The sequence below is a fragment of the Rhinolophus hipposideros genome (genome assembly GCF_964194185.1).
Source record: "Rhinolophus hipposideros genome assembly, chromosome: 16".
NCBI classification, from domain to species: domain Eukaryota; kingdom Metazoa; phylum Chordata; class Mammalia; order Chiroptera; family Rhinolophidae; genus Rhinolophus; species Rhinolophus hipposideros.
Genome location: NC_138062.1, coordinates 19182923 through 19206232, shown reverse-complemented (window position 1 = coordinate 19206232; position 23310 = coordinate 19182923). Strand labels below are relative to the sequence as shown.

General features: G+C 43.3%; 1 protein-coding gene across 4 annotated transcripts in view; it reads left to right on the top strand.

Moving 5' to 3' along the window:
* Positions 1-1788: 1788 nt before the first annotated feature.
* Positions 1789-23310, top strand: part of ZNF827 (zinc finger protein 827) — a 152251-nt gene continuing 130729 nt past the window's right edge. For all 4 annotated transcript variants that reach the window (XM_081077334.1, XM_081077335.1, XM_081077337.1 and 1 more), the window contains exon 1: positions 1789-2384. In XM_081077334.1, the coding sequence (XP_080933460.1) occupies positions 2342-2384 (43 nt within the window). In that variant the 5' untranslated portion in view covers positions 1789-2341. The remainder of the gene's footprint in view (positions 2385-23310) is intronic.

The following is a 23310-nucleotide window of genomic DNA, read 5'->3' as shown; positions in this document are numbered from 1 at the left end:
GGCAATGAGTCTACTTGGAATGGATGGGCTCTGATATATCATTTATATATTAATTTCAAGTCCAACCCTACTGACTGTAGTCAAAGTCATGGCAAGTTGAGTTTGATCTGAGTTGAAATATAGTTTTTATATCAAATTAATTGTAACACAGGGAAACTACCAGTTACTTAAGCCAACATTCAAGGAAGAATTGGTTTCGGAAGATGCTCCATTTTAAACTTGATTGCTCTCTGTTTTGGTTTTAGATTGAATTCTAGCAGGTGTTTCAAAACCTGCTTCAGATAGCATTGCTTGCCACTGGGAAGCTAGATCTTTCAGGGGAGTTGGCAGCTGGGTGTCATCTTGAGTTTTAATTATCAATAAAGAACATCTTTTGGGAGATTCAACACTCTTTAAGCTCCTTTAATAAAAGTGTGCAATACAAAGCCTTACTGTTATTTTTAAAGGGATACAGAGGGATTTTGCCCCCATGGCTGTCTTGAATACCACTTGAGTTGTGAGAATTAAGTCAGAATCTCAAAGAAACATTAGCTACCATGTAAGCTGATAGAGTGTCATTTTAATGTTTTGTATCTTCACCGTGCCGCCACCTTTTTTGATGAAAAAGTCTATTTTAAAACTGGTTAGAAAATATTTAACATAATAAGATGATGAGTCAGAGTTTTTAAAAAGCTAAAACGGGAAGATGTAGTTAAATAATGCACCTTTTTATTTTTTAGCTACATCTGACTCATGACATATAATGTATTCTGCTTAAGCTCAAAGTTTCCTCTTACAAAGAGAGTTTTATGAAACAACTCTTCTCCAGACCATTTTCACTTCAATTATAGTAGCAGGTTTTGGAGTTTAAATCATTAACAACCTCTGAGTGAACTTTTATCCAAATGACTCCAACTCACAAAGAGAACAGTCCTCTTTCACCAAGTACCTTTTGTGCTAGAGTGAGACCCATCCTTTTCTATTTTCCCCCTTTATGTCTCTCTTTGAAGAAAGATGTGTGATTTCTAAAGTAATGAAAGTATGTAGATCAGTTAATGAAAACTGCTATATTGGGCTCATAATGCAAACTGTAATTGCTTCAATGTAAGCTTCATATACCTGCATTATAGCAGGGGAAAAAGTAAATTTCAGAAGTCAAGATACTCCTGTGCACTGTAGGAGTATCAAGTAGCAGTTAAATCAACCATCAGGGGTGACCTAATCTTATTTCCCCCCCTTTGTCAAGGAGCTGTAATTTTCATTTAGGCAGCATTTTTCAGTTTTAACTCCACTGGACACTCCCAAACTGGGCACTTATTACATCAACCTCCTTATTGATTTCACCATATGTTATCTTTTTATTAAAAAAAATTTTTTTTATTGGAATGTTTTTGGAGACTGTGTGGGAGACTGTCATCTCCACACACTTAAGGTGATGGGGTACGAGTCATTCTTTTAGGGACAAAAGCCTGAAGAATTGTATACAGAAGAAAATGTAGTTTAATAAACAAAAGAAAAGTTATGAGAAAAATCTATTTCCTTTTTAAAAGTCAGTGAGAATAACGAACTAATCGTTGTTTAAACAGTGGGAAAAACTCTCCCCCCTCCCCCCAGATTTGGCGAATAGCGGGATACATTTGAAGAACTCCATCCCACCCCCGCTCGTGCGCCCCCCATTCTTTCCAGACCCAGAGGCTGCAAATCCCAGGCTGAGTCCGCCCTGGGAGCCTTAGGGCACCTTCCTCTTAGCTCTGCGTGTGTGTGTGTGTGTGTGTGTGTGTCTAGCTCTCGCTCTTTCCCTCAGTCTGTGCCTCTGTGAGTGTGTGAGAGAGAGAGAGAGCGAGAGAGAGAGAGAGCGAGAGAGAGAGCGCGAGAGGAGAGAGAGCGAGAGAGCGAGAGCGAGAGAGCGAGCTGTGAGCTGTGCTGCCGCCGCCGCTGCCCTTTGATCCCGACATTAGTGTTAGGGGCTCGGAGACACAGCGCGCGGCCATAGACACCGCCGCACCGGCACTCATTTATTTATACCTCCCATCACACACGCGAGCATAGGACACACACACACGCACACCTATTAGATCCGTTTCCATTGAAGAATATTACGCTCGGGGGACAAGCCAGGTGCACGACCAAAATTTAAAAAAAAAAAAAAAAAGGAAAAAAGAAAGAAAAGAAGAAAACCCCTCTCTTCTGGCTCCAGGAAACAAGCTTCAACCCATTGCACACACCGGAGAGAAGGGGTTTCCCCCTGCCCGCCCGCCCCCCAACTACCTCCCCGCTCCTGCCAGTGTCTGCCTCTCTGCCCCCACGGGGGTTTATTTGATCTCACATTAACCAAGGAGGAGAATGTGAGAAAAGGGGGAAAATGCCCAGGAGGAAGCAGGAGCAGCCCAAGCGCCTTCCCTCACGTAAGTCATCCCTTCTCCACCTCCTCTCGTGCCATTTTCTCGCCCTCCCTCTCCTCTTTCCCCTCCGCAGCCTCCTCCGTTGTTTTCTGCATTAGTTTAGGGTTACAGAGGTGAAACTGACAAAGACACAGCCCGGGTTACTCCTCGTTTAGGTCTATGCTGAGGCAGCCATGTTGGTGATGATCAGCCCCGTGCCCTTTCTATTCTCTCTCTCTTTTTCTTTCTTTCTCTCACCCCCCCTCTTTTTTTTTCCTTGAGATCGGGCTTTCCCCCCCTTGCCTTCCCCCTCCCCCTCCTCACTCCGGGTTGCTGGGGGGAGGGGGCAAGAGGAGGGAAGCGGGGAGTAGTGTGGATGCCGGCGTTTTTTTTTTTTTTTTTAATCAGGGGTGTGGGGGGGAGGTGGGAGAGGTTGGAATCTTAAAAAAAAAAAAAAAAAATCCTTGCGGATCCCAGTGCCTGAGGGTGCGGGGGTCGGGGCGCGCGGAGGACTGGGGGCCTTGACATGGCGTTTGGGGGTGTCGGGGCCAGGGAGCGCGGCCGCCTGCCGGGTACAGGATCCAGGGAGAGGTCCGTCTCCGGCTAAAGGTTGCGCCGGGGTTGGTCGGCCCCGGAGCCGCCGGCGGCCGCGGCGGCGGCGGCAGGAGCAGGAGGAGGCGGAGGTGGAGGCGGCGGCGGAGGAGGGGAGTCGGGGGCGGGCGAGGCGGGAGCGGCTGGGGAGGGTGTGGGGCACCGCACACAAACACGGGTACACACGCGCCGCGGGGCGGCTGCTCCCGGGGCGCGGGGCGCGGGGCGGCCGGGCGGGGGGCGAGGCCGGGCAGCGGCGGGCGGATGTGGGGTGCGGGAGCCGCGCCGAGGCGGAGGCAGGAGGCAGGGCGGCTCGCGGCGCGCGAGGTCCCTGCAGAGCGGAGGGGAGGGAGGAGCAGGGCTCCTGGCCGCAATAAAATGCGGGGTCAGTCGGAGCACACGGAGCCAGGCGAGACTCGGGCGCTCAGAACCCCCTCCCTGGCGAGCCGGAGCAGAGTCCAGGACTAAAGTGCATCCCAGCCGTCCCCGGCTGCAGCCACACACACCAACTGGAGACACACACCCGCCGGCACGGCCCGGTCCCCTACCCCTCCTCCACCCGCGCCCCCGGTCCCCCTCCGCCCTCCCTCCGGCTTTTCTTTGCGAGACTCCTAACTTTTCCCCCACTCCCTCTCCAGCTCTACCCCCCCCCCCCCAATCTTTCTCCGCTTTGAGTGTTCTGAGATGCTGCTAAAGCTAAAAGTGAAGGAGAAAGAAGCGACTAAAAATATCCCCCGGGGCCGCCCGGCTCCTTGAATGCAGGGAGGAGGGGGCAGGGGAGAAGGCGTGGGGCGGGGTGACGGGGAGGAGGGGACGCTGGAGGCGCCGGAGGGAGGGGTCCGGGGAGACGGAGGGTCAATTTCTCTGCACTCCCCCCGCACTGCTCCCTTCTCGGGGCGGTTTGGCGCTGCTCGGAGCCCGATCCTGCAAAACCCGGGCTGGGGGCGGGAGCGGAACCGGAGCGCCCGCCCGCCGGGATGTCAGGCCGACGTGGTCGGTCACCTGAAGTTCACGGAGGGTGGGGGAAGGGTTAAGGTTATGGTGTCTCGGGCTCGGATTGTGTGTGAGCGTGTGCGTTTCCGCTGCAGACAGGCAGCGCGATCGATCTCCCCCTCGCGAAATATGTGTGGCGGTGCCTGCCCGGGGGCCGGGCCGGGGGCGCGTGGAGCTCGGGCTGGGCGCCCTCGCTGCTCCGTGTCACCCGGGCCGCGGCCAAAGTGGCGAGCAAGGGCACTTGCAGGGAGCCCTCTCCGCAAACATTCCTCTTTCTTTCCCCTTCCCGGTACGCAGGAGTCGACGCACAGGGCTTGGGTTGTGCTTTTTTTCCCCTTCCTTAAAAAAAAAAAAAAAAAAACATGCCCCTGTGCAGTCCTTTCTTCGCCTGCCCGCTAGAGGTTCCGAGGATAATATCACATATGTAATATATATGCACATAAAATCACTCGCAGGCGGCTGCGTGTGTAGGGAAATTTTGTGTGGGGAAAGAGAGGCGGTGGAGTCGGGGAGAGCGAGTTGGGAGGCTCCGCGCTGCGATTCACAGAAAACTCGCAGCAGTTGGTGGCAGAGTGTGTGCGTGCACATGGCCGTCCAGCCCCGGTTCCCAGCTCTTTTCGGGGGCGTGTGGGGGGAGGGGGACAAGGCAGGAATCCTGGCGGGGTCGCGGGGAGGCTTGCCCTGCTCGGACAAAATGGGCTTCAGTGTTCTCTGCGAACTTGCCCTTAGATGGCAACTTTGGGAGCCCATAAGCTTGTGTGCGACAACCAGGGCGGTGAGGTTATTTGGTCATTTTCCTTTCTTCTCGTCTCCCTCTGCTTAACAAAAAAAAACACACACACACAAAAACGTTGGCGGGGTTAGAGGCAGGGTAGGAGAGGAGAAGGGTTTTATCTGTTTCGGCTTTGATGGAGATGGACCGCCTCCCCTCCGGTGGTGTGTAGCGCTGCCGGGCAGCTGCAGCCTGCCCTGCTGGTGACCTTGACCCTGACCTCGTGCGACTACCCTCTCTGTCTGAGAGGAAATTCAGGCTCCATTTTAGCTCGCGTACTTGGTGGACCTCTCCTGCGCGCTGGTGCCTGGTGATTAAGTTATATTTTGAGAGTGTGTTCTCCCACCCTGTTCTCTAATTGAATGCTGTTCTGCAGTCACTTAAAAAAAATCAGCTCCCTCTTCTAGTCGCATAAAGCCACTTTTACTGAAGTAAGAAGCAATTACCTTTGGAAACACTGTAAATGTCCCTCCAGTTTTTAAAGGGAAGCCTAATTTCAGAAGCTTTGCCACTTACCTTTGCATTGGATGGATTTTTGTGGATGTGTGCTGCCTGTTTTAAGCATGGTTTACACATGTTTTCTAAGCAATTTGCATTGGGACTAAGCAGTTTCTGGGCAAATTGTGTATTTTGCAATTCAGATGCAGAAACCCAAGGCTTGCTAAGTGCTGAGTGAGTCTTGAAACTTGCAGTGGTATGGAGATGTAACAAATATTGACTTTGGTAAAATTAGTGGTAATTGGTATTTAATGTAGAATATAATTGTAGTCCTAAGTCCTAGTTTTAATGCTAAATTCTTAGTTGTTTGTTTGCTTCTGTGTGGGGGAAGGAATTTTGTTTCCCTAGAGAAGAGTTTTGTGTTAAAGTTAAAATATAGCTAGTCTGATGATTAAAATTGCCCAGATAGAAGTCGTCCTAGGGTTTTAAGAAATTATCTAGGGGCAGATTTAAAATTTGACTCTAAAAGGAGTGGTGTGTGTAATTTGGGGGGTAGGGAGGATCGGAGGGGGAATGAGGTGGGGAAAATTGCTTTTGAAACCCAAGAGCCCTTCTGAGGAAACACAAAGATGGTTAACAGCCACTATCGATATAAGGTTTTAAGACTCTAGAGAACCTATAAACACACATTTAAGAAGTTCACATTAGAATACAAAAAAATAAAAGGAAAGAAACTTGTGAAAACTGAATCTAGAAAATTTGGAATGCTTTCCACTTAGTCTTCGGTGTCCCGTCATCGTCTCCCCCCCCCCCACCTTGTCTGTGCACCTCCCATAAATAATTGCTACTAATAGGCTCTTTCTATGTGTTGAATCTCTTTTTCTGTTATTAAATATAATACTAGTCAGGTACAGTGTGGATGTGCGCAGACCACAGGCCTCCCACGCTACAGCACAGACACCAGGGAACCTGGAAGTTCCACCCTTGAGTAGATTAGTCCTGGAAATCCAGACTAGCACTTGGTATTATCTGATATCAAGTCTGGGGTGAGCCTCGGCCCCTGGCACAGAGTCCCAGCAATTCCCCAGGCTGGGCTTCGGCCTGCTAAGGTTTCCTAGCTCCTTCTGTTCAACTAGACACCCATGGGACTGTTCAGAACTGAATTAGCTTTGGGGATGGGCAAGCCTTTAACCTGACACTACTAACCTAAGCGTTAGATTTCTGATTTAAAATTCTACGCAGTCATTTCCTCCTGGGCCTCTGAAGTGTGTGTGTATGTGTGTGTGTGTGTGTGTGTGTGTGTGTGTGTGTGTGGTGTTTTGTTATATGGGCCTCTTCATGGACAGGAAAAAAAAAAAGGCCTGTCCTGTAGAGTTGAATGGTGATCCTATTGGCTGCAAATCAAAAAGAAGTTCTATAGTAGCTTTCGGAGGGGAACTCCAACAAAGGTTGTTAAACCTAAATTATTTTTGAGAAGTGGCTTTAAAAATTATTACTCAAAGCCTTTAGTTCTTGGCCTAGAGCGATCATTATCATTTTGGGATTTAAATATGATTGCTGCTGCTGTTGATGGCTCTTTTACAAAAGTTCTTTCCATTAACAAGGTCCAATACCAAGTTTAAAACAAACAAAAAATGTCCTAGAGGTCCTTGGAGTTATACCATGTGCTTATCTTTAGCAGAATCCCAAACTGCATCGCTTAAAAATGTCAGCCTAAGAGAGAGGAAGAGAGGGAAACTGATACTCTCTGTGACTGTTGGCCAGACCTGGGGCTCAGCACTTGAACATTATTACATCGGGGATCTGAGGAGGGGAAGGGGAAGAAAAGGGCTTTCTCCTGTGTTTGTTGCATCTGTGAGTCCTTTTTCCAGTGGTGCCATCAGCACTTTTAAGGTTTCCTCATTAGCTTCAGCTTACCTAGAAACGTGTATGAGTTAAGATCCTTTTTTATTTATCACTGGAAATCTGCCTGTTCCCAAGGGGGAGCACAAAGGAAAAGTTAAGAAAACAGTTGTTTTGTTATGCTAGTCTTTTCATTGTTTACTCAGTTGTAGGTCAAGACCAGAACAGGTTATTGTGCTCTTCATGAACAAAACTTAAAAAAATTCTCTCTTGCTTTCTAGTAAAATTGGGAAGCAAAATGACTGACAAGCAACAGAGTCCCTTAGTTTTATATTTTGAAGAGTCTTTATATGTCTGTTGAAAGAGAAAGGGGAGGAGACTTAACTCTTTCCTCTACTTATTCTTATTAGTTTCTTTTTCCAGTGATGAGGCAATACCTCCTGACTGTGACAGGAGCCACAGGGAAAAAATTTAGAGTCTGAAGTAGTAAAATATTTCACTGCTCCTGTCACCCACAGCTAATGATTCTGAGGTACACGTAGCAGGCGAGGCCGATACTGGGCAATAATGGCTATTTGTTCTCCTAAAAGAAATCCATATATTCTTAATACGGTAAGTAGGCTCCACTGAGCTTTCCTGTTAAAATAAGAAAGATAGCTCAAAATCACATTCCTTCTAATGCTTCAAAATAGTTTCTAATAAAAAAATTGATTTTTAATTTATCTACGTGCTGCCATTTTGCCCTGGGGATGACACAGCTGGTGTGAGTTGACAAGCCTCCTGCACAAAGTGTTAATAAATCATGCTGGAGAAGTATAAACTGGACAGCTTTCAGCCAGAGTTAGAGCTCACTGTGCATTTGAAGTTTTAGAGTCTTTGAATGGCCTCTATTAGAGTTCCAAGAGAGGTGTGGAAAATCTCTGTCTCCCGAGGCTTATAAAATTAGACAAAGGCCGGGGAAACACGCAAGGGATAGTGTTGTATTGGTGGAGTAACCAGGCAGGCTTCTTGTGGGGTCAAAAGTTGGTTTAGAATATAAGGAGTCCTATTAACATCAAGATGTCCTTGTAGGAAAGATTGGATTAGAAATGTAGGGTGCCCGGCTGGGTTGCTAAACTGTTTCGTAATCCCAGTAGTTTGGGTTCAGATCCTGTCTGGATGAGTTTAGTTTCACCGAAGAGAAAAACTCATCCAGTATCACTGACTCTGATCATTTATATGCAAAGTGGTATCTTTGAACTCAAAAATGACAAGGTATGAAGGAAATGATGGTGGAGCCCAAGTTGCCAGTGTAAAAAGCTCCGGGTTTCTGTGTCTGGTCAGTAGTGCTGTCTGTGAAAGCTAAAGGGCAGTTGATTCCTGAGAGTAGTTTAATACAATGTATCCCTCAGGCTTCCTTGCTTGAAGTTGCCTTGTCCCTCCTCCATTCTTCCTTTTGAAATATTTCCTGGAGTATTAGATAGGAGGACAGAAAAACAAACAGAATAAATGGGCTGGAGCTGATCTCCATTCTGAATGATGGATTAGTAATTTTCTATAATTTAATCAGACTGATCGCAGAATGAGGTAATGAGAGTATGACCTACAAAATAGGACTTTTGGGGGCATTAAATGCTTTCTAGCTTAAGGTTTTTACAAGACCATGGGCTCTGTGGTGAAAGAACAGATTTTCAGTTTTCTCTTACCGAAAAGAAATCCAGACCAGGCCTCATTATGGTAAGACATGTGGGGTTTTTTTCATCAGATTTCATTACTATTCTGGCTTAGTTAAGGTACTGTTGAATCACATTTTAGAGCTATCGCTTGTAAATGAAGATGTTGGGTCCTGTTGCTGATGTACTCTTTTCTGTTTCCTAGTTTGTTAGGTGTAGCTCAGTAATTCATACCATCTAGGGCCAAGTGTACAAAATACTTTCTAGTTCGTGGTAGCTGAAATGTCCTTTGTCATATTTCCTAAGAAACTAATGTGCAAAGCACACACCTTAGACTAGAAAGCATATTTGATGGGCTGAAAAGTTTCTAGCTGCTTTCTCTGCTTCTGTTGAGGAGCACGTTTTGTATTTCTGTCCTCTGTCTGTAAATTATATTTTTATGACCTTAGAGAATAGTGTATGACTCGGTGCTGAGGTAGGGGCCTCTCAGATGACTCTTGTCATTCCCCAACGGCCTACCTTGGAATAGAATTGCTTTAGTTATAGGTAGTTTCATAAATTAAAATCAGATTTGGATTGCTACTGCATGGGTGCATATTGCTGTTTATTTTATAAAAGTCAGCTTCACTGGGTGTACACACACACACACACACACACACACACACACACACCCTGAGGCTGCACTGTAGCTAATTTTATAAAATGTACAGTGACACACGCCCACGGTGTGAGATCAGCATATGGCCTTTAGCAACTCTGCTTTTCACAGACCGACCTAGGGTTATATTAAATGCAGCAGATTCTGTGTGCCTAAAAAGGATATTGTTTCCAGCCAGCCATTCCCTTCTTATTAAAAAACAAGCTCCACCACTGAAGTTCTTTTTCTAGAGTTCTTAAATGACTAAGGCTTAGGTACCCTGCTTCTGTTTAAGACAGTCCAAATTCAGCCAAGTTTTATCTAACAGCAAGGAAAAAACACGTGGACCTTTTCTGAGGCTTGGTCCTGAAAAGGCTGACCTTAAAATAATGTCTATTTCTCTATCTCCGTTTCTTTTGATTTCTGCATCGGTCCAGAAAGTGGTTAGAACCCGTTGGAAGCGTGGTGTGAAGGAAAAAAGACAAGGGCTGAGAGAGAGATTCGATCTCAGGGTAAACTGTTTGCAGTGCACTGAAGAAGTTGGCTTTCAAAGGAGACCAGAGAAGGTCAGGGGGGGGAAATGGTCTTTTACGTGACCAGCAGCGCTCTGCTTATCTGAGCTTTTGAAACAAATTACTGTACTTGTGGAAGGCGATAGATTTTTCTAAAGTTATTGAGAGAGCTAGTGACCTAAGTTGTCTAGTGGTGTATTTTTAAAAGCTTTCATTGTTTTGTAACAAGAGGGAGAAAATTATGTGACTTTGCCCTCTTTCACCATGTCGACTTTATATGGCCCGACTTAGGTAAAATCAGAGACGCACATGCTTTTTGAGTTCATAGCATAGTGGTCAAGTGTACAGACTCTGGAGCCAGGTTGTTCAGATCCCAGCTCTGCCACTAACTAGCTGTGTGACCTTCAGCAAGTTACTTAACTTCCCTGTTCTCCATTTTCCTCGTCTTTTGATAGTGATAATGGTCCCCATATCATAGAGTTTTTGTAAGGATTAATTGAATACTTATATAAATAACAATATTACACATATACACACAAAACATGCCTAATTAGTAGTGTCTGCTGCATTGAAAGAGCGCAAGGAGAATTAGCTATTATTAAGTATATGAAATAGGTTTCCATTTGCTTTCATTGTGATTATAGTAATGGCATTTCTGACCCAGAACTTTTTGGTGATTACTGTGTTTTTAATTTTTTTTCAATTTTTCTATATCTCATTAAAGTGATGAGTAATAATACAGTCAAATTCTTTTATAAGGCTGTTACAATAGCGCTTGAGTAATGTTTGTTACATAGGCCAATGATATTACATTAAACTTTTACTATAGGAAGATGTTCCTCTGTGTATATGATTTGACCTGAATTATATTTAAATTGTGTAATAATCATGTGAATTATGACTGGGTTTTACTGTAACGTGAGAATAGTAAAATCATGTTCTCCTTTATAGTGAGATTCAAATGAGAGAATCGGTGTTTAATAAATGTTTATTTATTCATTTATTCAACAGTCAGTCCACCGATTAAAATCACCCAGGGGAAATTTTATTGGTTTTCCCACGTGTTATATAGGTAATACTTGAAATTTTGCATGTAAAAATAAAAAAGGCAGGGCCTGCTGTTTCTGATTGCAGGGAACCAATTTAAGGGGACACAGTAAATGAATTTGAAATGAAGGATTGAGAGGTGTGTGTGTTTGTGTTTTTGTATGTGAGACAGATCATCTAAGTGGACCCAAGCTAGTGGCCTACTGATGCATTTGGCCCTACACAATATGTTTAAAAACTTGAAACAACATTTGGAAATGGGCGGTTTCACATAAAAATCTAAATTTTTAGCTTCTTTGCAAAACTTGGAAGAGCCAGCAGCACTGGGCCCACCTCCCCACATGGCAAAAATCTGCTGTCGTCGGTGGCGGCTGTCTCCCTTCCCCGGGCATGTGCTCGTCAGTCTGCCACAGTTCCTACCACTCTGCCGCCATGTCTCCCATCTGCACGTACACCTGCCCTCCACCCTTGTGTATCTTCCCTTCCGGACTCTGTGGACATTTGCATTAGAAACTGGTTACCTTCCCCAACATTCTGTGGTCTTTTAATTCATCACCAAGGCTAAGGCATTGTAAACCACGTTCTGTGGCAGTACCAAGAAGCGATATAGTGTGGGGACTAAGATCCTGGTACCAGATGCATGAGTTCCATCCTGGCTATACCACATTTCACCCCTGACCTGGCAAGTTACCGCAGTTTGCTGCCTGTTTTCTCATCTGTAAAATGGGGGAGCATTGCAGGCTCTGTGGGAAGTAAGGAGTTCATACATGTAGATATTTACATTTAGACTCATGTCTGGCACATAGTGTATGCCCGCCACATCGATATATGAGGTTGTCGTGCAGGGGACCCTGCTCACTGCGCCATTTGTCGTGCAGGGTGGCAGGCAGGGCCTCAGTCCCACTCCCCACATAAGAACGCAGGACACGGTAAGGCCAAAAAGGAACACCCACGGAGCCATAGATAGGGGAGTCAAACCAATATATTCTCGCTGGTGGCTGGGCTGGAGATACAGGAAGCAGGATCTATATAATCTGCCTAACAGCAGTCCACGCTTGCCAGCCACCATCTTCTTGCTAGCCACCATTCTTTCTGCTAGGGTAGCCACAGCAGTTATATTAGTGGCCAATGGCTTACAGGTTACAGCTGACGGCCAACTAGCCACAGCTGCTGGCCATCTGATCACAGATAATGGCCATTTACTACCCGAGCCAGCACCTTTCTATGTGAGGCCGAGAGCCTGGAAACTGCTTTTTGGGGCTTTGTTCCCACAGAGGTGAATTCACTTCAACTAAGATCTCAGTAGGATTGCTTTAACCGCGCTGTGTAATTAATCAAAGACAACTATTTCTCCCTATTAGTTTCTGACCACCATCAGCCAACTTAGCAGTGCTCAACCCTGGCTGCGTATTAGAATCACCAGGGAGATTTGAAAAATAGAAACACCCGGAGAGATTTAAATTTAATTGGCTCAGAATGGAGCCTGGGCATGGGCATTCTTAAAAACTCCCTGGGTGATTCTAATGGATAGTAAGGGTTGAGGACTCCTGAACTAACCAGATGTCCCACTCTGGGCTGATGCCATTTCAGTCAAAAATAAAGATATGTGATGTTAAGCCAGGGCAGCTTATCGACGATAATTTGTTAGACTCTTCAAATCCTAAAAATAACTCATGGACCTGAGTAATTGACTCCAACTCCTGCAGGTGAGAAACCAGAGGCTCAGGGAAGACTCTGCACTCGGCAGATACACGGACTCTCGTCTTCCCTGTCACCCTTTCCCACCATGGTCATCAGTGTTGCTCACCAGCTTTGTGACCTTGGGCACGTCACTTAACCCTTCTGTGCTTAAGGAGCACCATTTTGTAAAACGGATAATAGTACATTAACCACACTTTCTATTTATATCATGCTTCCTTGTGCACAAAGTATTTCCACTGATATCTTTTGCCTGTGAGGAAGACAGGGCAAGGTTCCTTCTACTCAAGTGGAAACTGAGTCATGGAGAGGAAGAAAGTAGCTCGAGGTCTCCAGTGTCAGCACGGTCAAGCACTAGATGGACCAGGTGCTGCTCTGTTGAGACCCATTGCATCTCTGAGATCTGTGGAATCTTTACGGGGGTCCCATGATCTGAAGGACATGCCTGTAGCAGTGGCACTTCCTCTCAGAGACCCTCCACGACAGGAGGACCCCTTAGGTACTGATGGAGCACATGGCTCTGTGATTCATGAAAACTTGTGTCACCAGTGTTTTTTTCAGAGATTGATTTTGACCTTAGACTAAGCAGAAGGTAATAGAATAGAGTCACGTGCAGTGACTCTTTTTGGGGTCTGAATGATAAGCTCCATATGGAGAACAACTGCCTTTGTATAATGGCCTAGAATTATGAGTTGTTTTCTAGTCTGTGCTTGTTTGGCCCTACTTGTTAACCCAACTATCCTCTCTAGAGCATGAAACACAGCTGTATTTGGGAGGAAACAAAGTATGGGGCACCCTGTGCTTTAGGAAATAGTCCTAAAATGTGCATTATGATTTCTCTCTTCTAGGGAAGAGCAGATCTCAAGTAATAACTTACTGGGTTTTAATCTGACCTTAAGAAAGAGGGAAATCAAATTATAGTGAACTGCTTTCTGACATTTATTGGAAGAGAGAAATTTCATAATCTAGAAGTAGGGTTTGGGTTGGCTAGACTACTAGATCATAGTTAGAACCACTGTACGCCGATGGCTACTCCAATACTTGTTGATAGGTGAGGAAATATATACAAAAGAAAAATAAATACACGTGCCTTAAATATGACCCAAGTATACTCCACGAAGTGGGAACCATAGAAATTACAAATATTAACTCTGTTAATTTATTTTTAAAAATCTATATTGGCTTTTAATGACAAAAGTAGTACATGCTTAATATCAATAATTAAAGTTATGTAGGAATGTTTAAAGCAAAATGGAAAATGCCTTGTCCTAACTTCTACCCCCAGAGATAACCACTATTCATCAACATTTAAAATTCAGCCTTTGTGTGAAGAACAGATGCATTTCAGAAGAGTTAGCTGAGTTAATTTAAGTACTGAATTCAGAATAAGGACAGCGACGTTGGTCTTGTAAACTGATTAGATCTCATGTATAATATTGAATCCTAGATTGGTTGCGGGTGTATAAAAACCATGCGTGGTAAATAACTACATTCAAATATAGGAAGTTTTGTCAAGTGAAAAAGGGAGTAAACTTACTCGGAATTGTCATTCATCCGAACTTCTCAGCTTGTGTTCAATAACTGATACGTGTAACTGATTCCTTGATTCATTCATTGATTCATTTATGCAGCAGTGACAGTGTCGCTGTGCCAGGGATTAGGGGTCTGCAGAGCTGAATAGAGCATGTTCCCTGCTCTCAAGGAGCTCAGAGACAGTAGGTGGAAAAAGAGATGGGAAACAAATAATTAAAATTTGGCTTGAAAAATATTTTCATAGATTTATGAATGCCGAGCAGAAAACAGACTAGGACCAATATGGTACAAGTTATAGGGAAGATAACTTTGATTTTTAAGATAAGGGTTTGTTGAGTAAATAAAACTGCCCCCAAAACGGAACTGAAGATCTGATCTTGTATTTACTAAGAAGTTGGTTCAATCCCCCCCATCAGGGGTGAGTTTTCTAATCAAGTAATGAGGAGTAGGGTGGGGAGGAGAAATATTCAATCTACATCGTTTCATATTACGAAAAAGAATTCTATAAAGCAAATGCTGTTTTGCTTGGTTTCTGTTAATAAAATGGGAACCCGGTTCCTATGGCAGGGGAAAACCTATTTCAATATAGTGACTTGAAAGCCTTTTGGGAATAAGACTTTATGTCAACCCACATGGTGTCACATTAGAATAGTGAGGATTTGATCTTTGATGGGCTGAGAGTTGTAGTCCCTACTTACACTCATTCATTAAGAAGAAATTTTGAGCCTGTGCTTGGCTCACAGAAGTTGTATAAATAGAATGCAGTCTCTGCTAACTGTTTTTTCAAATGGTGACATAAAACAATCACAGAAAATAAGGGCAAATCAATATGCTAACAACTGCGAGACAATATAATGTGAATTGGAGGTATAAATGTTTGAGGAAACTCAGAGTAAGAATGATGGGTAAAATAGTCTTGGAGAGGAGTGATGCTTAAATGTTAATTATAAATAGCATATTTTTATAAAAATGCCTTTTCCAAAAAAATTTAGTGAGAAGAGTGGCATTATTTTATGTCTTTGCAACCCTCTTTAATGTCTGGCTCAATAGAAGACAACTAGATTCTCATTTATGCTGCTGCATTCAATCAATTATAATGCGTTGTTTTGGATGGAGTGTCTGAAGAAAATCCAGCTTCACACAGATGTGTAATAGCCTTTTCGGATAATTATGGATGTTCTTTGATACTCCAGCCCTACGCCAAGATTCAAAAAGAGGTAGCTTCTTAAAGGTTAGTTGTAATGTGAAATCTGAAACTATTTCAGTGAACTTTTTGTACTATGTTATATTAAAATCTACCGATCTTGACTCTGAATGCATTGTCATGCATGTAATATCATGCATTGGTCATTTGAAATATATTGGTTTATTGAGTTATGTAGATCTACCAAATGTCGACACATTTCATTATACAATGAAAAAAAAATTTTATTAACAGCAGCACTGATCTTGTTTGAAAAGTCTGTATGGGGAAGATGTCAAGTTCACAGGATGTGGGTTTTCCAAAATTTAATTCTTGCTTGAAAGCTTGAATTTTGTCGTTGGCTGCACAGGCTGTTCGTTTTTCCTTATAGTTTCAGCCTTACTTCATTCATTCCCAAGACAGTCTGCCAGATACCCAAATTTGAATGACCACAGTTTGCCAGTTATTCTTTCAATTAAAAGTGATATTCCATGAAAAAAGTGGCTAGGTCATCTCCCAGTTCAATCACACGTCCTTTTCCTTGAGATGGCAGTCATACTTCAGTAATGCAGAAGTGCTTTATGCATCCATTTTATTACATATAATGTAATATTAAAGTGATGTTTACTCAAGGGTCAGTCTTTAGTCAAATTAATGATTTTTACTGCTGCTTCATTGAAGGCATTCCTAAGTGAAACTGGCAGGGCTATTTTGTTTTTGTCTTTTTGTGAGTGAGTGTGTGTGTGAGTGAGTGTGTGTGTGTGTGTGTGTGTGTGTGTGTGTGTGTTTATGTGTTTACTGTGAGTATGTGGTGGTGAAGAATATACTGAGTACTAATATGACTTGGTGCCACCCCCTTGTTTCGAGTTCAGGTGTCAGCGTTTTACCCACTATTGCTTTTGCATCACCAGTGCAAATATCAACAGAGTAAAGAGGGCAAATAACAGCTTAGTGCTACTACGTGTTGATCTTGAGAGTCCCTAAAAGGGTCTCAGAGACCCCTGAGGGTCCACAGAGCACACTTTGAGAACCACTGCTCAAAGGTGTCTACATAGGAATGGAAATGCCAGGTCTCTTTGTTTGTGTTTCTTCAGTTTTACTTGATGATATTATAATGCAGCACTTTGTGAATATTTTCTGGAGAACCCAAAAGGCAGAGAACTCTGAAGATAGGGAACCCTTATCTCACTCACCAGGGTTCTCAGCTTCTAAGACATCTTTTTGAAGAATTTTTAAAGTCTCTTGTTCTAATCTGCAAATTTGGAGGAAAGTATACATTTCACTTTATAATCTATCTTGTCTGTTTTAAAATAAAAGTAATGTTTGAAATAAATTCATCAGTTAAATTACATGTACACAAATAATGTATGTAATGTCATTGGTCTATGAAGTGCTTCATGTTTATGCTATGACTTCCTCGTACCCCTGTTAGATAGAGATGGAGAGCTCCAGTGGGTACCATGAGTCTAGAATGGCTTATTTTGGAGAGTGCATGGTTGCATATAAGAGAGGGCTGTAGTTTTCAGGCCTGGGGAACTAGGAATATTTCTGGTCTTCCTGTGTTCTCTTTCGGGGTTGCTTACTTTCCTCACTAGCCATTAACCCACTAACCCAAGACAGAAACCTGTGTATAATCCTAGATGCCATTCACTTCCTTTCCTCCCACATTGAATTAATCACCAAGTCTTGTTGATTATATTTCCAAAATATCTCTAGAATTCATCATGCCCACTCCCTGCCACTGCTTTAGTTTATGCTCTTATTTTCCCCCATAAGAATTGAGATCTTTTTTTTCTTTGCCTCAGTCTCATCTCCCCATTCCCCTCACCCAGCCCCTGCAGTCCAGTCTTCACAGTAGACTTTCTAAAACACTCATGTAATCCAGATAATCCTTATTTAGGATCTTTTAGACATTTCTAAAAGGATAAAGTTCGCTATTCTTAAGCAAAGTATAGGAGATACTTCATCATCGGAGCCTCCTTTCTTCTGTCCTTTACTTTCCTGCTTTCATTCACATTGAATTATCTGTTTTATAAACCACCAGGCTTACATCTCCTTACTTTGGCACTCAGTTCTCTAAGAAGCCTTCCTGCTTCCATACCAGTGTCCCACTCACAGGGCAGCATTACACACACCCTCCCTGGTTTCCATAGGTCCTTCGTAATTCCTCCCAAGCTACATTACAATTGCTCATTCATCTATGTCCTATGGACTGTGAGCTTTTTAAGGATGTGGACTATTTATTCATTTTTTCACATTCTTGCACATCTGATTACCTGGTGTATAGTGGGGGAATCAGTAAATATTATTGAACAAATGAATGAAAGGAGACGTTAAGAACAGGTCAGAGAGTCAAAGATAGGAGCTGTTCCATAAACACTGTTGAATAGATGAATGAATGGTCACAGAATCAGAGGGTTTCGGGGGTAGAAAGGACTTTGGAGAACATCTGCTGTCTTCCTCTGTCAGAAGTGAGAGAACGATTTGCCTAACTTTCACAACTGGGCTGGGTAGGGGTGATGAACAGTGCCACAGACATTCATTTGGATGTGGCCTAGAGCTGACTGGTGAAAGTCATGTGCTTCTGGAGGAGACTTGCCGAGAAGAGCAGAGGCCGTGGCCTACACCACCGGGGGATACCGCAGTGGAAGTGCAAGAGAACTTTTGTGGTTGGAAGTCTGGGGCACATTCCAGACTGCAGAGTCTCCCCTCAGTCATTGGCTGTTGCTCTCTCTCTGTCCTCAAACTGTGCCAAGACTGTAAGATTTTCCTGATGACTGGGCATATTCCACATCTGGATTCCATGGTCATAACAACTAGAAGTTTCCTGTCCTCTTTGGTTGAGGTGATTATGATATAGAGCTGGGTAGCCATCTCAACAATTTTGAGGTAAGCCCCGCTACTTCAAATATAATGTTCTTTCATCTGAGATTTCTAGGTGCCTAGGAGGGAGGGAAAGCGGACACTGTTCTTCACTAAGGGCATGCCAGGTGCTTTACTTACATAATTCTGACCTACCTTCACAATAACCCTGGGAAATTGCAGATAGCAGTACCCTGTTCTATAAATGAGAGATTGGGCTTGGAGATGTCAGGTGGGTTTAGAGGGAGGCAGGGTGGGATTCGAGTGGGAATGTCTGGAGCCTTAAAGCTGTGTCTACGCTTGTGCCCTTTCTATTTGCCAGGCTGCTTCATGTTCTAGAAATGGTTTTGTGTGTTTTTTTTTGCAACGCAAAACCTATTGGGGATTTATTTGATCAATTTGGTAAGTTCTTGAAGTTGCATATATTTCATGTACTTAAAAGGAGGAGAATCTATAGTTTTTTAGTTTATGTTGTCTGTGCTTTGCAGTTTACAGATGCTTTGCCATCTCTGCAGGACCACCTGTGAGTGGGAGAAGGAGCAGGTGTTACGACCCTGCTTTACGGATTGAGGATCCGAGTAATGGAGGCAGAGTGTACCACATCTGTTTGGTTCATCTTTGCATTCCTAACACCCAGTCTATGAGTTAGTATATAGGCTCTCCAGTTTTTGTTCAGTAAACATCAGGAGTTAGATAACTGGTAAGTTCCAAATTCAGACTAGAACCCAGATCTTTGAATCTCACTGCAGTGCTCCTTCTACTTCTAAACCATCTTGCTTTTTCCAAACTGCTAAGCAGAGAGATGCAAAAATGAATTCTGTCTCATTAGCAGGGGTGGGGCTTGGGAACCGTCTGATGTGGCTATCTGGTGGATTTCCACAGATCTCAATTAGCTTTGGTGGCCCCTTAGAAAAAGATCTTTCTTGCTTTTGTTTCTCTTCCTTTGTATATTTCAATATAGGATTTTAAATCATTTCCTATCCACCTGATGCTTCCCAATAAAAAGGATTGCAAAGGGATCAATAATCTAACACTGCATTTCTAGAGGATTAGCACTAGGAGGATTTCTGTGGGCACCTAATACGGTGTTTTTCAAAATTAAAACTAAACTAAACTAAAATAAATAGTGGAGCCCCTTCTTTTATGTAGCATTCCGGTAAACGGACACGATCAAAGCTGCTGTGCTGGTGAGGTGTATACTGAGGCAGCAGGTGGGGGCGTGGATCTGCAGAACCATTCCTTTCCCTGGAGTCCCAGGGCTCCTTGAAGAATGGTTTATAAATCACTGATCTGTTCTAACCCTTCATTTTATAGGACAAGAAACTGAGGCACAAAGGTGTTTAGTGACTCACACAAGTGGATGGATTAAGAAGAGGATGATGAAACTTGTTGCTGTATATCTGAATTTCTGATACTGTTTTAAAGCACTGTTCCGCTGTTATGACACAGAAAAAGGACCTATTCTTTAGAGCAGAGGTCAACAAACCATGGCCTGTTTTTGTGTAGCCCCTTGAGCTAAGAATGGTTTTTACATTTTTCAAAGGTGGTTAAAACAAAACCAAAAAGCAACAGCAGCAACAGCAACACCACGAAACAGAGAATATGGGACAGAAACTACATGCCCCACAAAGCCTAAAATATTTACTGTCTGGTCGTTCACAGAAAAAGATTGCTGACCCCACTGTACAGCATTCACTATTGCTGATAGTCACGTGGCAATACCAGAAGAATTTGGCTTTCTCTAAGTAACTCCAAAACACGTAGATTTATAATAATGCCTGATTAATTGAGCACATTTATATCAAAAAGCTTTTCAAACTTATTCCTCAAGTGAACTTTTTAAAATTGCCCAATCCATTTTCATCCTCCTTTTCAAATACAAGTGTTTGGTGGAGGATAAGCGAGCTAACTAAGTTCTTATAAGACATAGCAGACATGGCAGCTGGAGAACTGTAGACAGTTCTGTAAGATGAAAAGGAAGTGGTGTGCTTATTCAAAGACAGAATTAGGGTATTTTATAGACCCGCCACCCCAAAGGCTAATAAGAATTAGAGGATCTGATGTATGAATAATGTAAGAGGTCATTCCCAGGAAATGGCTGTGGTCACGCGTTGGGACTATGTGTTCACAGTGGGGCCCCACCTATGCCACAGGGTTTTTTGTTGTTGTTTTGTTTTTGTGAGCATTTACCTTGGGTTGATCTTTCCTGTGAAGCAGCAGGAGAGGGTATTCCCTAACCTCATTCTTACCACTTGATGCATTTCCAGAAGTACTGAGCTCTGTTGGGAAGTGGAATGGTTTCTCTGGAGCCTCACTCTTGGTGACAGAGCACTAGAAAACAGCGCCAGATTTCTTTCAGGTGAAAGACCCAGCAAAGCTTAGGGAAACCCCAAGTGGCATGCCTGAGGAAAGCCCGAGTAGAAAGGAAAGCACCCCCGGGGTTCTTGTAAGAGAAGTGAGTGGATAAAACTATTGGCCTCCGTGTTTGGAAGGGGATGATCGTCTAGCTACAGGGTATCCTGGCCATTGGAATTGCCCTAGTGCTTCATTTTCATTTGGCCATCCATCATTAATATCTTATGCGTGTGCCTGAAGATCAGCAGGGAAAATAAAAGGAGACAACGAATAGGAATACATTCGACCACTTGATAGCAGCCCTGGCACAAAGCCGGGCGAGAGTAAAGGTTAAACATGTTGGTCCAAATCAGTGTTTAAAGTTAACTTTGAGTGAGCGCTGTCCTTGTAAGCTGTGTCCTTTGGTGTCACAAATTCCTGTGCACCACCAAAACAATATTCTCTCATAATTCCATGGCACCAGTATCCTTTCCCGAATATGTGGAAGGTTGGGAGCTGCTTTCTCTGCAGCTTTGTTTTATATGTATTTAATCACTAAATAAAAAGCAATTCCATCTCTTCTCCCTTGCTAAATCTCTAATCCCCCAAGGCACTTTTCTTTCTGGATAGATACATATTTTTAGTAAATAAAGGACTTACTGTGTGAAATTTTCCATTGACAGGCAGAATGATGATGGCCATGAAATGTTTCATTACAAGGTGCATGATGTCAATGCTTGGTAAATGTGCCCAGGAAGGAATGTCTCATTTTATGCATAAGCTAAGATTTCAATAAGTAGCCATTTATCTCTTTATGGAGTGCTGTTCTTAGACTACAGAATGCATTATTATGTTATTAGGGCTTTTTTTGTTGTTGTTAAGTTCTTTTTTGATCTATTAAGCATTTCCTGGTGATTTCAGTAGCTCGGTAATTCATCGTTCATCTTATAACAGGTATTGGTAATGGTGGGATGGAAACATTTATACAAGAGGAAATAAAAGTCAAGGAAGCAGATAATCGACCGATTTATCAGCCTTAGCAGACAATTTTTCTGATAACGCCATGGTAGCCATGGTAAATTTACTTCTGATTGCTTGAGGGGACACCTTCTATATGCTTTTTGTAACATGGAGCAGCACGAAAGGGTGAAGAAGCAGGTGATTGATCCACGAATTAACCAGTACTGTTTTGGCCTCCAGATTGGCTTTCTGGCCTGTGAGTTCCTGCTGTATTTTGAACTGTCCCTTTCTTATTAATTAGCTACAACATATCTGGTGACCGATCATATACGCGTATATGTTTTGGTTTGGAGATTTCTAAGTAGCTCTCGTAATAGGACACTTCTCTTGCTTAATGTCTTTCTCAAAATCTTCTATTCGAAAGAAATTTGGCTAAAGTTTAGAGATGGGCAAAAATAACTTATTCGTCTGCTCATATTCTTTCTGGCCATGGAGGACTTTACCCTGAGCGGCAGTGTGGTCAGTTGTGTATAATAATACCTGGCTTATATAAATACAAAACCTACAGTACTAACTGAGGCTACAGTTTAGAATCCAGAGGTGAACAAACCCAGAAAAAAGTCATAGGCCTTCATTCAAACTTAGGTGTATCCATTTGCTGGGGCTTCCATAACAAAGGACCGACCGCAGGCTGCATGGCTTAAACAACAAAAATTGTCTCACCGTTGTGGAGGCGAGAACTCCAAGATCAATGTCCCTCGGACAACACTAGGATAGGGTCTGCTGCAGATTGCTCTCCCTGCTGCTGGTAATGCCTTGGCTGGTGGCAGCATAACTCCAGTGTGCACATCACGTTGTCCCTGTGTCCAAATTTCCCCTTTCTTTAAGGACACCAGTCGAGCTGGATTGGGGCTCATCCCAATGACCTCATGTTCACGTGATCATTTGAAAAGACACTACTTCCCGATAAGGTCAGATCCACAGGTTAGTGGGGGTTGGACTTCAACATCTTTCAGTGGGATACAATTCAACTCCTGACACTAGGTTTTCATGCTTAGTTTGCACAGTGTTGCTGTGCCTGGTGATTGTTATCTCAGCTATGGCGACAGAAAGCCACAGATTTAGAAGGAAGGGGCCCTGAGGAGGGCATGATAGAGAAAAAGAATTCAAAAGGACCATGAACTTTAAATAGGAATAGTAACCTAAAATACAGTCAGTTGGTTAGGGCCATTTAATATGGGGGTCAAGCTGCTGGAAAATCCCAGTCGCCTCTGAGACACATCTATGGGTAACAAATATAATGATCGTATTGAACACATTATGTGTGAGTGTGTCTGCATTTTTAAATCCCATCAGAATGAAATTTTAACATGTTGACTGCTTGAAGGTACCTTGGTACTTCTTGGTTACTTGAAAAATTACTTTTTTTTGGTCAGGCTACTCATGTTCTGTTAGATGTTTTGAAGATTCGGGTTTGAGTCTCACTTTGTTACTCACTACATGTGTATGTTAGGTAAGCCATTAACCATTTGGAACTTGGGTTTGCTGGTCTATAAAATGAAGAGTCTATGGTCTAGCACAACATTTTTGTGCAGATCAACATTTCTGATGAGTATTAAGATATGTAATACAGCAGCAGGTATATTTTTCAGTGCTTTATGCATGATTGTTCATTCATTTGACAAATGTTTACTGGGAGCCTATTATGTTCCAGCCTTGTTCTAGAATTCATTCATTCACTTAATGATGATTACACCCTGATTTAGTAGTAGCAGCGCTGGCCTTTGGATTGGGACACCTCAGCTCCAGTCCTGCCTATGTTTTTAAATCAGCTGTGGGTCTGGGGCATATCGCTGGCCGTCTCTCAGCCTCTGCTTAGAGATGAGCCATATGGAC